The following is a 15207-nucleotide window of genomic DNA, read 5'->3' as shown; positions in this document are numbered from 1 at the left end:
GAAGCCATACACATAACTGCATTATTTAATACTTTTCAGATAAGCCTGGGCCACCTAGAGATCTGGAAGTCAGTGAAATTAGGAAAGATTCTTGTTACCTTACTTGGAAGGAACCACTGGATGATGGCGGTTCTGTCATTACAAATTATGTGGTTGAGAGGAAAGATGTTGCCAGTGCCCAGTGGTCTCCTCTTTCAACTACATCAAAGAAAAAGAGTCACATGGCTAAACATCTTAATGAAGGTAATCAGTACCTCTTCCGAGTAGCTGCTGAGAACCAGTATGGACGTGGTCCTTTCGTGGAAACACTTAAACCCATCAAGGCTCTGGATCCCCTACGTAAGTTGCTTTCTTTAGATACAAAAGTACTTTTTGATTATCTTTGAGAGTATTATTTATTCATCACGATTTCTTCTTCCAAAAAGATCCCCCAGGGCCACCCAAGAACCTACACCATGTAGATGTTGACAAGACTGAAGTGTCCCTTGTTTGGAATAAGCCAGATCGTGATGGTGGCTCTCCAATCACTGGATATTTGGTGGAATATCAAGAAGAGGGCACTGAAGACTGGATTAAGTTCAAGACTGTGACAAACTTAGAGTGTGTTGTCACTGGACTACAACAAGGAAAGACTTACAGATTCCGTGTAAGAGCTGAAAATATTGTGGGTCTTGGTCTTCCCGACACAACTATCCCAATAGAATGTCAAGAAAAACTAGGTAATGATGAGCTTGGCATTATTTTCTTTCTCTTTTAAACTATTCGTATTGTGAAAATCAAAATCTAATTTCCTCATGTTCACTTTCCAGTGCCTCCATCAGTGGAGCTGGATGTGAAATTAATTGAAGGCCTTGTGGTAAAAGCTGGAACTACAGTCAGATTCCCTGCCATTATAAGAGGTGTACCCATTCCTACTGCAAAGTGGACAACCGATGGGAATGAGATTAAAACAGATGAACACTATACAGTTGAAACTGACAACTTCTCATCAGTTCTTACCATTAAGAACTGCTTAAGGAAAGACACTGGGGAATATCAGATCACAGTTTCCAATGCTGCTGGCACCAAAACCGTAGCCGTACATCTTACTGTTCTTGATGTCCCTGGTCCACCAACAGGCCCCATTAATATTCTGGAAGTTACCCCTGAACACATGACTATCTCATGGCAGCCGCCTAAAGATGATGGAGGAAGCCCTGTGATAAATTATATTGTTGAGAAAAAAGACACCAAGAAAGACACGTGGGGTGTTGTCTCTTCAGGAAGCAGTAAGACAAAGCTGAAAGTCCCACATCTGCAAAAGGGCTGTGAATATGTTTTCCGAGTTAAAGCAGAGAATAAGATTGGTGTTGGTCCTCCCCTGGACTCCATACCTACTGTTGCTAAACATAAGTTTAGTCCTCCATCTCCTCCCGGTAAACCAGTGGTTACTGACATTACTGAAAATGCGGCAACAGTGTCTTGGACTCTGCCAAAATCTGATGGTGGCAGTCCAATAACCGGTTACTACATGGAACGTCGAGAAGTAACGGGCAAATGGGTGAGAGTCAACAAAACACCGATAGCCGACCTGAAGTTTAGAGTGACTGGACTCTATGAGGGAAATACATACGAGTTTAGAGTTTTTGCTGAGAATCTTGCAGGACTAAGCGGTCCATCCCCAAGTTCTGATCCAATAAAAGCCTGCCGGCCCATCAAACCACCTGGACCACCTATTAATCCTAAGCTGAAAGACAAGACCAGAGAAACAGCTGACCTAGTATGGACAAAGCCTCTCAGTGATGGTGGTAGCCCCATTCTGGGCTACGTAGTGGAGTGTCAGAAAGCTGGAACAACACAGTGGAGCAGGATTAATAAAGATGAACTGATCAGGCAGTGTGCCTTCAGGGTACCTGGACTTATTGAAGGAAATGAGTACAGATTCCGTATAAAGGCAGCTAATATTGTGGGAGAGGGAGAGCCAAGAGAACTAGCAGAGTCTGTGATTGCAAAGGATATCCTTCACCCTCCAGAAGTAGAACTTGATGTGACTTGTCGTGATGTTATTACCGTTAGAGTAGGCCAAACTATCCGCATTCTTGCTCGGGTAAAAGGCAGACCTGAACCAGACATAACCTGGTCTAAGGAGGGCAAAGCATTGGTCCGAGAAAAGCGAGTTGACCTAATTCACGATCTGCCTCGTGTTGAGTTACATATTAAGGAAGCTGTTAGAGCTGACCATGGCAAGTATATCATCTCAGCTAAGAACAGCAGTGGGCATGCCCAAGGTCATGCTATCGTTAATGTCCTCGACAGACCTGGGCCTTGCCAGAATTTAAAGGTCAGCAATGTAACCAAAGAGAACTGTACAATTTCTTGGGAAAACCCACTAGATAATGGTGGCTCAGAAATAACAAATTTCATAGTGGAGTATCGCAAGCCAAACCAGAAAGGCTGGTCAATTGTTGCTTCAGATGTCACTAAGCGATTAATCAAGGCCAACCTTTTAGCCAACAATGAATACTACTTCCGAGTTTGTGCAGAGAATAAAGTAGGTGTTGGGCCAACCATTGAAACAAAAACTCCAATTCTGGCTATTAACCCTATTGATAGACCAGGTGAGCCTGAAAACCTTCATATTGCAGATAAAGGAAAGACATTTGTCTATCTGAAGTGGAGGCGGCCTGACTATGACGGTGGTAGCCCAAATCTGTCATATCACGTTGAAAGGAGGCTGAAGGGCTCTGCTGACTGGGAAAGAGTGCATAAAGGAAGCATTAAAGATACCCACTACATGGTTGACAAATGTGTTGAAAACCAGATTTATGAGTTCAGAGTGCAAACGAAGAATGAAGGTGGAGAAAGTGACTGGGTAAAGACAGAGGAAGTTGTTGTGAAGGAAGACTTGCAGAAACCGGTGCTTGATCTGAAATTAAGTGGCGTGCTAACTGTCAAAGCAGGCGACACCATTCGACTTGAGGCAGGTGTTAGAGGCAAACCGTTTCCAGAAGTTTTATGGACCAAGGACAGAGATGCTACAGACTTAACAAGATCACCAAGGGTCAAAATTGAGACCGGTGCTGACTCATCTAAATTTTCTCTCACTAAAGCAAAGCGAAGTGATGGTGGTAAATATGTAATTACAGCAACAAACACAGCCGGCAGTTTTGTGGCCTATGCCACTGTCAATGTTTTAGATAAGCCTGGTCCTGTGAGAAACCTGAAAATCGTTGATGTGTCCAGCGACAGGTGTAGTCTTCACTGGGATCCACCAGAGGATGACGGTGGCTGTGAAATCCAAAATTATATTGTAGAAAAATGTGAGAGCAAGCGAATGGTTTGGTCTACCTTTTCCTCTACTATCTTAACACCTGGTGCTACAGTAACTCGTCTCATAGAAGGAAATGAATATATCTTCAGAGTCCGTGCAGAAAATAAAATAGGCACAGGGCCTCCAACAGAAACTAAACCAGTCATTGCAAAAACCAAGTATGACAGACCTGGACGCCCTGATCCCCCTGAAGTCACTAAAGTAAGCAAAGAAGAGATGACTGTGGTTTGGACTCCACCTGAATATGATGGTGGAAAGTCTATCACAGGATACTTTTTGGAGAAAAAGGAAAAACATTCAACACGATGGGTCCCTGTCAACAAGAGTGCGATCCCTGAGAGACGTTTGAAAGTACAGAATCTCCTCCCAGGACATGAATATCAGTTCCGTGTCAAGGCAGAAAATGAAATTGGAATTGGAGAACCAAGCTTGCCCTCAAGACCAGTGGTGGCAAAAGACCCCATAGGTATAATGTTCTTGCTTTTTCTGGTATTACACCAACCCTTAAACTTAAGCACAGAGGTATTAGACAAATAAGTTAAATCCACAACATCAAAACTTTATGTTAGCCAATATTTTCCCAAACAGATCTTTTACCAAATCGCATAAAATGTACAAACAATGGTAGATTCTAATTTTATGAAGGAAAATAAGGAGGACTCAGTACTTGAGAAATTGAATGTACTATCTGTGATTAATTAAGGATAGACTATAGAAAATTACACATTAAAGTATCACTAATAGTAGTTAACCACATGTAAATTTATTCTTACACAATTTACTTTCAGAACCACCTGGTCCACCAACCAACCTCAAAGTGGTTGATACAACCAAAAGTTCCATAACTCTTGGGTGGGGAAAACCAGTGTATGATGGTGGTGCACCGATAATTGGATATGTTGTGGAAATGAGACCGAAAATAGCAGATGCATCACCTGATGAAGGCTGGAAAAGGTGCAATGCTGCAGCACAACTTGTTCGCATGGAATTCACTGTCACCAGCTTAGATGAAAACCAGGAATATGAGTTCAGGGTGTGTGCCCAAAACCAGGTTGGCATTGGGCGCCCTGCAGAACTAAAGGATGCTATTAAACCTAAAGAGATCCTAGGTGAGAACCTATTTTATCACTTGATTGACTCATGTTTCACTTCTCACATGATTTCCCCACATTCCAAAGTCAACTAATGGCTTTTGTGTTATTTGCAGAACCTCCGGAGATTGATCTGGATGCCAGCATGAGAAAACTGGTCACGGTGAGGGCAGGATGCCCCATTCGACTATTTGCCATAGTGAGAGGGCGACCAGCCCCTAAGGTCACTTGGCGAAAAGTGGGTATTGATAACGTGGTCAGAAAGGGACAAGTTGATCTGGTTGACACTATGGCCTTCCTCGTCATCCCCAATTCTACGCGAGATGACTCGGGAAAATACTCCCTGACGCTTGTGAACCCAGCAGGGGAAAAGGCTGTGTTCGTGAATGTCAGAGTATTAGGTGGGTTAACAAGCTTCTTCCTTCCCTTCAAAAACACCTAGTTAATAATTAATAAGGAGGCTGAGGAGACTAGCAAGTCTGATTTTGTGGTTCTTTACAGATACTCCCGGACCTGTGTCTGATTTAAAAGTTTCAGATGTCACTAAAACATCATGCCACGTTTCCTGGGCCCCTCCTGAGAACGACGGTGGGAGCCAAGTAACGCATTATATTGTGGAGAAACGTGAGGCAGACAGAAAGACGTGGGCGACAGTCACCCCAGAAGTTAAGAAAACGAGCTTCCACGTCACCAATCTTGTCCCTGGGAATGAGTATTTCTTCCGAGTCACTGCTGTCAATGAGTATGGCCCTGGTGTCCCAGCCGACGTCCCCAAACCAGTGCTCGCCTCAGATCCTCTAAGTAAGTTGTATCCTTTCTTCCTCCTTTTAACTCTAGTCCTCGACTTCAGCAAAATCAAGATACTGAATATTTTAATCCACTACTGAAAGGGCCTTAACTTATAGAAACATGAACAGTACAAATAAATATCTCACTCACTCACTGAAGACTTTTTCGATCTGCCTCATCGGGTACCTTTTTTTTTTTCTAATGGAGGTACTGGGGATTGAACTCAGGACCTCATGAATACTAAGCACATGCTTCTACCACTAAGCTCTACCCTCCCCTCTTCATTGTGTACTTTTTATGTTCAACATACCAAGCCAAAGTATGTAGTTCCCATATACCTTGAAGCAAATGGCATACTACAGCATTTCTGTATATTTACAGAGGGATTGGATTCGGTTACCTGGATAGTTTTTTCTTAATCACTTTTTTCTTCTAGGTGAGCCGGATCCCCCAAGGAAACTAGAAGTTACTGAAATGACCAAGAACAGTGCTGCATTAGCCTGGTTACCTCCCCTGCGTGACGGAGGTGCTAAAATCGACGGCTACATCATTAGTTACAGAGAAGAAGAGCAGCCTGCAGACCGCTGGACAGAGTACTCGGTGGTGAAAGATCTCAGCCTTGTTGTCACTGGGCTAAAGGAAGGAAAGAAATACAAATTTAGAGTAGTGGCCAGAAATGCTGTCGGCCTCAGTCTGCCAAGAGAAGCTGAAGGAGTCTATGAAGCCAAAGAACAGCTGTGTAAGTAGTCACTGAGTCATTTTTAATCATGGGATGAAAGTTTCCGAGAAATTTTCTTTTGACATGTAGACATTTCTCCCTGAGGAATCTTATTCCCAGAAATACTTGAAATATAGTAACGATCTGGGGTTTTGAAACATTTGGGCCCACGAAATGTAGTAAATACATTTCAAATCATGACACAGTACACACCTATATTATGTAACTCAAAGAAGTTTCATGAAGCAACACCCATCCAGATTACGTATGCTGGACTCTGATATTTTCCATTTGTTTCAATCTCATTCTTTTTAAAAAATATTGGCAGAAATGCAGACATTAATTTGAACCCATTAATGGGTTGCAAACAGCAATTTGAAAAACACTAGTATAGTTCCCCACCAGAAGAAATTTAACCTCCCCACAAAATTAACATTATTTTCCTTTCACTTTTAGTGCCACCAAAGATCCTCATGCCAGAGCAAATTACTATTAAAGCCGGGAAGAAACTCCGAATTGAAGCCCATGTGTATGGAAAGCCTTATCCGATCTGTAAATGGAAGAAAGGAGAGGATGAAGTTGTCACATCCAGCCACCTGGCAGTGCATAAAGCAGACAATTCTTCAGTTCTGATCATAAAAGATGTTACTCGGAAAGACAGTGGTTACTACAGCCTCACTGCAGAGAACAGTTCTGGGACAGACACTCAGAAGATCAAAGTTATCGTCATGGGTAGGTTAAGCATTAGACAAATGGCCATCTAAATATGCAGATCAGAAACATTTTTTTCCCATCAAACCCCTGTTCTTATGTTTCTTTCCCCTGGGTTCCCACAGATGCTCCCGGGCCCCCCCAGCCTCCATTCGACATTTCTGACATAGATGCTGACGCTTGCTCCCTGTCATGGCACATCCCTCTTGAGGATGGAGGCAGTAACATCACCAACTACATAGTGGAGAAATGTGACGTAAGCCGAGGGGACTGGGTGACTGCACTAGCTTCAGTGACAAAAACGTCCTGCAGAGTTGGAAAACTGATCCCCGGCCAAGAGTACGTCTTCCGGGTCCGTGCTGAGAATCGATTTGGCATTTCAGAGCCTCTCACATCTCCAAAGATGCTGGCTAAGTTCCCATTTGGTATGTTTCTTTCAGGGAAAGAAAAATTATATCTTATTTCTAGTCTGTTACTAAGACTAGAAACTGACATTTCCCTTATCTTCATCTCCAGATGTTCCCAGTGAGCCAAAGAATGCTCGAGTCACCAAAGTCAACAAAGACTGCATATTTGTGGCATGGGACAGGCCAGACAGTGATGGAGGGAGCCCTATTACCGGTTACCTGATTGAACGCAAAGAGAAGAACAGTTTGCTCTGGGTGAAAGCTAACGACACTCCTGTCCGGTCAACTGAATACCCCTGTGCTGGCTTGGTAGAAGGCCTTGAGTATTCATTCAGAATCTATGCCCTAAACAAAGCTGGATCCAGCCCACCCAGCAAACCCACTGAATATGTAACTGCAAGAATGCCAGTTGGTGAGTAATTTTCTTGTGGGGGGGGTATTATGAGGACACATTTCAATCTTGGGAATCTCTAAAGGTTACTACTTCTATTCAGGAATGTGTTCTGGGCAGTACTGTGAAATACATAAGTTTAAGATAAATGCTGAGAATATCTCTTCTGGTTTCAGATCCTCCTGGAAAGCCTGAAGTTATTGATGTTACCAAGAGTACTGTATCCCTCATCTGGGCTCGTCCAAAGCATGATGGAGGCAGTAAAATTATTGGCTATTTCGTAGAAGCTTGCAAACTTCCTGGTGATAAGTGGGTACGGTGCAATACTTCCCCTCACCAGATTCCCCAGGAAGAGTATACAGCTACTGGCTTAGAAGAGAACGCTCAGTATCAATTTAGAGCAATTGCCAAGACTGCAGTAAACATCAGCCAGCCTTCTGAACCTTCGGATCCAGTGACCATCGTTGCAGAAAGTGGTAAGATTCTGTTGAACATTATAGGCAAGGTAGATAGGAGAAATATACATCATGAGTGCTAATAAAAAAATAAATCTACGTCTATGGTAAAAAAGGACAAGTAAAATGATAGGTACTTTATATACAGACACTAAAAATTATGATTATGGAGAATCTTAATAACATGTTAAACTAAAAAGCACTATACAAATCTGTGAGGACTGTCTAATTTTAACCATACACGTGCACAGAAAGATGACAAAGAAATGCACCAAAATGATAAGAGTGAAGCTTTAAGGATGTTGAAGTGACAGGTGCTGTTTACTTTTTTTCTTTATACTTTCAGCATTATCTGATTTCTACATTAAACCTGTATTTCTTTTATAATGGATATGTTACTCAAAAAAAAAATCCCGTCTTGAAAATGACAGAGCACATGAATTTCCTACTTTTATTAACAAGAATTATATAATATAGCTTTGCATATATTAAATCCTTTTCTCTTCTTTCTTTCCAGTTCCTCCCAGGATAGACCTGAGTGTGGCTATGAAATCTTTGCTTACTGTGAAAGCTGGCACTAATGTTTGCCTGGATGCCACTGTTTTTGGTAAACCAATGCCCACAGTCTCTTGGAAGAAGGATGGCACGCCGCTGAAACCATCAGAAGGCATCAAGATGGCCATGAAGCGGAATCTGTGCACCCTGGAGCTGTTCAGCGTGAACCGAAAAGACTCAGGGGACTATACCATCACTGCCGAAAACGCAAGTGGCTCCAAATCGGCCACCATTAAGCTTAAAGTGTTAGGTAACTAAAGCATTCAATGAGAATCTCATGTTTCACTCTGGGTTAATGTGATGTAAGAGAATTTACAAAACAGTATGTGAGAAAAGATTACAAAAGATACATTAAGATAGGTAATCACGGAATTATCCTCATCATAGAACAACAGCGTTTTACGGCTAAAAAGACCATTAGAGATCACATATTCTAGGGCATAATTTTACACATGAGGAAATTAAGATTTGGAAAAATTAAGTAACTTCCAACGTTGTATAGGAGGTTAATGACAATCTAAGGACGGCAGCCCAGGTCTCCAGACCACCACTCTACACTTTCCCCATTTCATGTGTGTTAGTGAAAGACTTGACTTTCCTTTCTTATCCTTTCAGATAAACCAGGTCCTCCAGCATCTGTAAAAATCAACAAAATGTATTCAGATCGTGCAATGCTTTCTTGGGAACCTCCTCTTGAAGATGGAGGCTCAGAAATCACCAACTATATTGTTGACAAACGTGAAACAAGCAGACCCAACTGGGCACAAGTGTCTGCTACTGTACCCATCACCAGCTGCAGCGTGGAGAAGCTGATAGAGGGCCATGAGTATCAGTTCCGGATTTGTGCTGAAAATAAGTACGGAGTGGGCGATCCGATCATAACTGAACCAGCAATTGCTAAAAACCCATACGGTAGGAACGTTTTGCTATGGTTTTTCATTTCACTTTTTGGATATTACCTTTTAGCCTGGGATAGTAACAGTTCAATCAATCTCTGCAGACCCACCTGGACGCTGTGATCCTCCTGTTATTAGCAACATAACCAAAGATCACATGACAGTAAGCTGGAAACCACCAGCAGATGATGGCGGCTCACCCATCACTGGCTATTTGCTTGAGAAGCGGGAAACCCAGGCAGTTAACTGGACCAAGGTCAACAGAAAACCCGTTATAGAAAGAACGATAAAAGCAACAGGTCTCCAAGAAGGCACTGAATACGAGTTCCGAGTTATAGCTATAAATAAGGCTGGACCAGGCAAACCCAGTGATGCATCCAAAGCTGCGTATGCCCAAGACCCTCTGTGTAAGTTTTCATGAAAGAGTCCCATATCCTGTATTATAATCAGCACTGAACAATCAGGAATGAGATTTTAATGAAAATTTCCTATTATTATGTATCCTCAGATCCTCCGGGCCCACCAGCTTTTCCCAAAGTATATGATACAACCCGCAGCTCCGTGAGTCTATCTTGGGGCAAGCCAGCCTATGACGGTGGTAGTCCTATCATTGGCTACCTTGTTGAAGTAAAACGAGCTGACTCTGATAACTGGGTGAGGTGCAATTTACCACAGAAGTTACAGAAAACCCGCTTTGAGGTCACTGGCCTAATGGAAAACACAGAGTATCAGTTCCGCGTGTATGCCGTTAATAAGATTGGCTACAGTGACCCCAGTGATGTGCCCGATAAACACTGTCCCAAGGACATCTTAAGTAAGTATTACTGGGAGAAATGTACAGAGCTTTCCCATCAGTCATCTTCTAAGAGGGAGTAGAGAACTCCCTTACGCAGATTTACAACCCTTACAAGTGTTAGGGCTGGTAACCCTACAGGCGCATTTTAGGAGAGCTGTGTTGGTACTTTATTGTGTAACAAGCCAAATGGAAAGCAAGGTGATCTGTGGCCTTGAAATGCTTTTCTTACCTGAGAATTTCCTGTCTTCAAAAGAATGTGGAATATAGGAATTTCATTCTGAGAACAAAAAGATTTTTTTAACTAGGTGGTGAGCTACTTATTCTTAGATTTTTATTTTTTCTTCTAATCCACCCCTCTCCGTACGTATGTAATTGGTAGTGCTCCATCTTAATTTCCTTTCTCACCGTTTCTTCTACTCACTTATTTTCCCTAACCATTTCTCCTTTTACTCTGAATTACTTGGATTACACTTCACCTCTCTGTACTTTCCTTCCTACAATGAAATAAAGAAAGTCAGAGTACGTAATAGAGTGCCTTCACTGGAATAAAGCCAAGAACCAATCATCTACTTTTAATATACAGATAATTTAAGAGGATGTAAGGTTCATGAGAAAAGGAGATGCAGATCCTCCAAGGAAAACTCAGTTCAGCCTATAGAATATTGGAGAATAGAAAGGTCGATAATTGCTATAGAGTAATGAAATAGTTGGCCAAAGTTTTAAAGATTATATTAGGGATTTTTTAAAGAAGTAGACATCAGTTTTGGAAGAGAAACCTATTTTAGGAGTGATCAGGCCAGTCCTTGGAAATACATTTGACCATTAAATTATTACTTTAACTTTCTTCACTCCAAAATTAAACAGTTCCACCAGAGGGAGAACTTGACGCTGATTTGAGGAAAACACTCATATTACGTGCTGGAGTTACAATGAGACTGTACGTACCAGTAAAAGGACGTCCACCTCCCAAGATAACTTGGTCTAAACCAAACGTCAATCTAAGAGAAAGGATTGGACTGGACATCAAGTCAACTGACTTTGACACTTTCTTGCGCTGTGAAAACGTGAACAAGTATGACGCAGGAAAATACATCTTGACTCTGGAGAACAGCTGTGGTAAAAAGGAATATACCATTGTAGTGAAAGTGCTTGGTAAGTCTACTTGGAAAAACAATCCATGTATGTTAAAAAGACGGTGTATTTATTTTTTACGTATTCATTTCTTATTTACCCACTATTTATCCAGATACTCCTGGGCCACCTGTCAACGTGACTGTCAAGGAAATATCCAAAGATTCTGCTTATGTTACCTGGGATCCGCCCATTATCGATGGCGGAAGCCCCATCATAAACTACGTGGTAGAAAAACGTGACGCAGAGAGGAAGTCCTGGTCTACCGTGACAACGGAGTGCTCAAAAACAAGCTTCAGAGTCTCGAACTTGGAGGAGGGAAAATCCTACTTCTTCAGGGTGTTTGCTGAAAACGAGTACGGCATTGGTGATCCTGGTGAAACGCGTGATGCCGTCAAAGCTTCCGGTGAGCAAGCGAGCTACCACCCCCTCATTTTGAGTGACATTTACCTTGGTTATCAGGGGCTCGGACTTATCATTTCTCCTTTGCTTTAGAAACCCCTGGACCAGTTGTGGATCTGAAAGTGACTTCTCTCACGAAGTCATCTTGTAGCATAGCCTGGAAAAAGCCTCGCAGTGATGGTGGAAGTCGAATTACCGGATACGTAGTCGATTTCCTGACTGAAGAAAATAAGTGGCAACGAGTTATGAAATCATTAAGCTTACAGTACTCCACAAAAGATTTGACTGAAGGGAAGGAATATGCCTTCAGAGTGAGTGCTGAGAATGAAAATGGAGAAGGGACCCCAAGTGAAATCAGCGTTGTGGCAAAGGATGATGTTGGTAAGCCTTCAGCCATCATCTTCATCTTCCTTTTGTCATCAAAAGTACATTCTTGAGCCCTACTCACTGGCTTATATAAAAATCCTTTAAAAACTGTAATGATCTGAAAAAATTAACTGCCTGGCATTAAAAATAACCGTAACTTATAACTCTGTTTAACAGTGGCTCCTGACCTTGACTTGAAGGATCTACCTGATTTGTGCTATGTGGCAAAAGAAAACAGCAACTTCCGTCTAAAGATCCCCATAAAAGGCAAGCCAGCACCATCTGTGTCCTGGAAGAAAGGGGAAGACCCTCTAGCAACTGACACGAGAGTCAGTGTTGAGTCATCTGCAGTTAACACAACTCTTGTAGTATATGATTGCCGAAAATCTGATGCTGGAAAATACACAATCACACTGAAGAATGTTGCTGGCACCAAGGAAGGAACTCTCTCCATAAAAGTTGTTGGCAAGCCTGGCATCCCCACTGGACCAATCAAATTTGAGGAAGTCACAGCGGAAGCCATCACCTTGAAGTGGGGTCCTCCAAAGGACGACGGAGGTTCTGAAATCACCAACTATATCCTAGAGAAGAGAGATTCTGTAAACAACAAGTGGGTGACATGTGCCTCAGCTGTCCAGAAGACCACCTTCAGAGTAATGAGACTTCACGAGGGTATGGAATACACCTTCAGGGTCAGTGCGGAAAATAAATACGGTGTAGGAGAGGGCCTGAAATCGGAGCCAATTGTTGCTAAACATCCATTTGGTAAGTGTCTCAAGGTCAGAAAAGCATGAAGCAAAACATAGTTTTGGCTTATTTATGATATGTTCCCTATTGTAAATCCTGCACTACCTACCTTTTCCTAGATGTGCCCGATGCTCCCCCACCTCCCAATATTGTGGACGTCAGACATGATTCCGTATCTCTAACTTGGACTGACCCCAGGAAAACTGGTGGCTCTCCAATTACAGGTATTTAGTTTGCACTTATCTTACAGCATGTACATTAATATTTTTTCCAAATCTTCCTCCCTGAAAACAAGTTGAATGAATGTGTGCTCCTTATTTATAGCACTATCTGCACATTCAAAAATGTATTTTCCTTTTGGTACATTATGCATTTGGTACATTAAGCTAATGCTTAATTTCAATGAAAACCTCCTAATATAATAGTTAGTAACGGCTTTCTTAATAATACCAATTTTTGTAAGTTAAAATTTTCCCACAGAAGGTACAATATGTATATTCCAAGAGAAAAAAAATGGCCCTATGATTAGATAATAAAAGTTTAGATTCTAGTAAGAATGATTATTTATTCCGTATGTCCATATATAAATTACTTGGGCAAAAACATACATATGTTTGTGTGTGTATATATATATATTTAAAAATCAGGCTACATTTGTAGTTTCTATGTGAAGTGACACATCACTGGGTCTTTTGTAGGGTATCATATCGAATTCAAGGAAAGAAACAGCCTTTTGTGGAAAAGAGCTAACAAGACTCCTATTAGGATGAAAGACTTCAAAGTGACAGGTCTAACTGAAGGTCTAGAATATGAATTCCGAGTCATGGCAATCAATTTAGCAGGAGTAGGCAAGCCAAGCCTACCATCAGAGCCAGTTGTGGCACTTGATCCAATTGGTGAGTCATTATACCAAGAAAAACCCAGGTGTATTTTCTTCATAAAGAAAACATTGGTGTGTGTTTGACTGTTTCTCTCTTTTTTTTTTTTTTTTTTTTTTGCTTTATTTTAGATCCTCCTGGCAAACCTGAGGTTATTAACGTAACAAGGAATTCAGTGACTCTCATTTGGACTGAACCCAAATATGATGGTGGTCATAAGTTGACTGGATACATAGTGGAGAAGCGAGATCTTCCCTCTAAGACTTGGATGAAAGCCAACCATGTTAATGTCCCAGACTGTGCCTTTACTGTAACTGACCTTGTCGAGGGTGGAAAATATGAATTCAGAATTAGAGCAAAGAATACAGCAGGGGCTATCAGTGCTCCATCAGAAAGTACAGGAACCATCATTTGCAAGGATGAATACGGTAAGTCTATTTACTTTTTATGCACATTGAAAAAAATAGCAAAGTAAGCCTCCTTCCTTTTCTGATTAAGTTATTTTTTTCTTTGCAGAGGCACCAACCATTGTCCTTGATCCCACAATAAAAGATGGGCTAACAGTTAAAGCTGGAGACACTATTGTCTTGAGTGCCATCAGCATTCTTGGCAAGCCCCTTCCAAAGTCAACTTGGTCCAAGGCAGGAAAAGACATAAGACCATCAGATATTGTTCAGATATCTTCAACTCCAACATCTTCCATGCTCGCTATCAAGTATGCCACTAGAAAAGATGCTGGTGAATATACCATCACTGCTACCAATCCTTTTGGCACAAAGGGGGAACATGTGAAGGTGACCGTCCTCGATGTACCTGGTCCCCCAGGTCCCATCGAAATCAGTAATGTTTCTGCTGAGAAAGCAACACTTACATGGACACCTCCCTTGGAAGATGGTGGCTCACCCATTAAGTCCTACGTTCTTGAAAAGAGAGAAACCAGCCGACTTTTGTGGACAGTGGTTGCTGAAGATATTCAGTCTTGCAGGCATGTGGCAACCAAACTTATCCAAGGAAATGAGTACCTCTTCCGAGTCTCAGCTGTAAACCAGTATGGCAAAGGAGAACCTGTAGAGTCTGAACCTGTCAAGATGGTAGACAGATTTGGTATGTAGAGCATGCAAGGGAACCGACATGTAAACATTTGCGGCAGAGTTGAGAAAATCGTAGATTTCTCATAAATTTGCTTCCTTTTCAGGTCCCCCTGGCCCTCCTGGAAAACCAGATGTGTCAAATGTCACTAAAAATACTGCCACTATCAATTGGAAAAGACCAGTTGATGATGGTGGCAGTGAGATCACAGGATACCATGTAGAAAGGAGAGAGAAGAAAGGCTTGCGATGGATGAGAGCAACAAAGACGCCAGTTTCTGATCTCAGATGCAAAGTAACAGGACTGCAAGAAGGAAACACCTACGAATTCCGTGTCAGTGCAGAGAACAAAGCAGGAATTGGTCCACCTAGTGAGGCTTCAAATCCTGTCCTAATGAAAGATGTGGCATGTTAGTATTTATCTTTTTCAGCACAGCTCATTTGGGAGTGCCAGTATTTTATATAATTTATACAAA

At 41.9% G+C, this 15207-nt stretch overlaps 1 protein-coding gene and 1 long non-coding RNA gene across 6 annotated transcripts in view; one reads left to right on the top strand and one right to left on the bottom strand.

Moving 5' to 3' along the window:
• LOC141577720 (uncharacterized) overlaps positions 1-15207 on the bottom strand; it is a 120798-nt gene that overhangs the window by 52876 nt on the left and 52715 nt on the right. Inside the window, exons 4-5 of one of the 3 annotated variants that reach the window (XR_012507061.1) lie at positions 14515-14723; positions 11701-11871 (exon numbers count right to left, since the gene is read on the bottom strand). The exons of the other annotated variants lie outside the window; for them this stretch is intronic. This is a non-coding gene — a long non-coding RNA (uncharacterized LOC141577720). The remainder of the gene's footprint in view (positions 1-11700; positions 11872-14514; positions 14724-15207) is intronic. 3 annotated transcript variants of the gene reach the window in all.
• Positions 1-15207, top strand: part of TTN (titin) — a 269061-nt gene that overhangs the window by 203758 nt on the left and 50096 nt on the right. For all 3 annotated transcript variants that reach the window (XM_074363962.1, XM_074363965.1, XM_074363963.1), the window contains 24 exons: positions 40-339; positions 426-719; positions 810-3776; positions 4099-4419; positions 4518-4802; positions 4903-5202; positions 5627-5929; positions 6365-6640; positions 6745-7044; positions 7136-7438; positions 7594-7893; positions 8390-8677; positions 9043-9339; positions 9428-9730; positions 9832-10137; positions 10984-11271; positions 11366-11656; positions 11746-12033; positions 12196-12783; positions 12885-12989; positions 13464-13661; positions 13775-14071; positions 14160-14747; positions 14839-15141. In XM_074363962.1, the coding sequence (XP_074220063.1) occupies positions 40-339; positions 426-719; positions 810-3776; positions 4099-4419; positions 4518-4802; positions 4903-5202; positions 5627-5929; positions 6365-6640; positions 6745-7044; positions 7136-7438; positions 7594-7893; positions 8390-8677; positions 9043-9339; positions 9428-9730; positions 9832-10137; positions 10984-11271; positions 11366-11656; positions 11746-12033; positions 12196-12783; positions 12885-12989; positions 13464-13661; positions 13775-14071; positions 14160-14747; positions 14839-15141 (10089 nt within the window). The remainder of the gene's footprint in view (positions 1-39; positions 340-425; positions 720-809; positions 3777-4098; positions 4420-4517; positions 4803-4902; positions 5203-5626; positions 5930-6364; positions 6641-6744; positions 7045-7135; positions 7439-7593; positions 7894-8389; positions 8678-9042; positions 9340-9427; positions 9731-9831; positions 10138-10983; positions 11272-11365; positions 11657-11745; positions 12034-12195; positions 12784-12884; positions 12990-13463; positions 13662-13774; positions 14072-14159; positions 14748-14838; positions 15142-15207) is intronic.

The sequence above is a fragment of the Camelus bactrianus genome, chromosome 5 (assembly GCF_048773025.1).
Source record: "Camelus bactrianus isolate YW-2024 breed Bactrian camel chromosome 5, ASM4877302v1, whole genome shotgun sequence".
Lineage (NCBI taxonomy): Eukaryota > Metazoa > Chordata > Mammalia > Artiodactyla > Camelidae > Camelus > Camelus bactrianus.
Note: the sequence above shows the minus strand (reverse complement) of the source record. Positions and strands in the feature narration are given on the sequence as shown.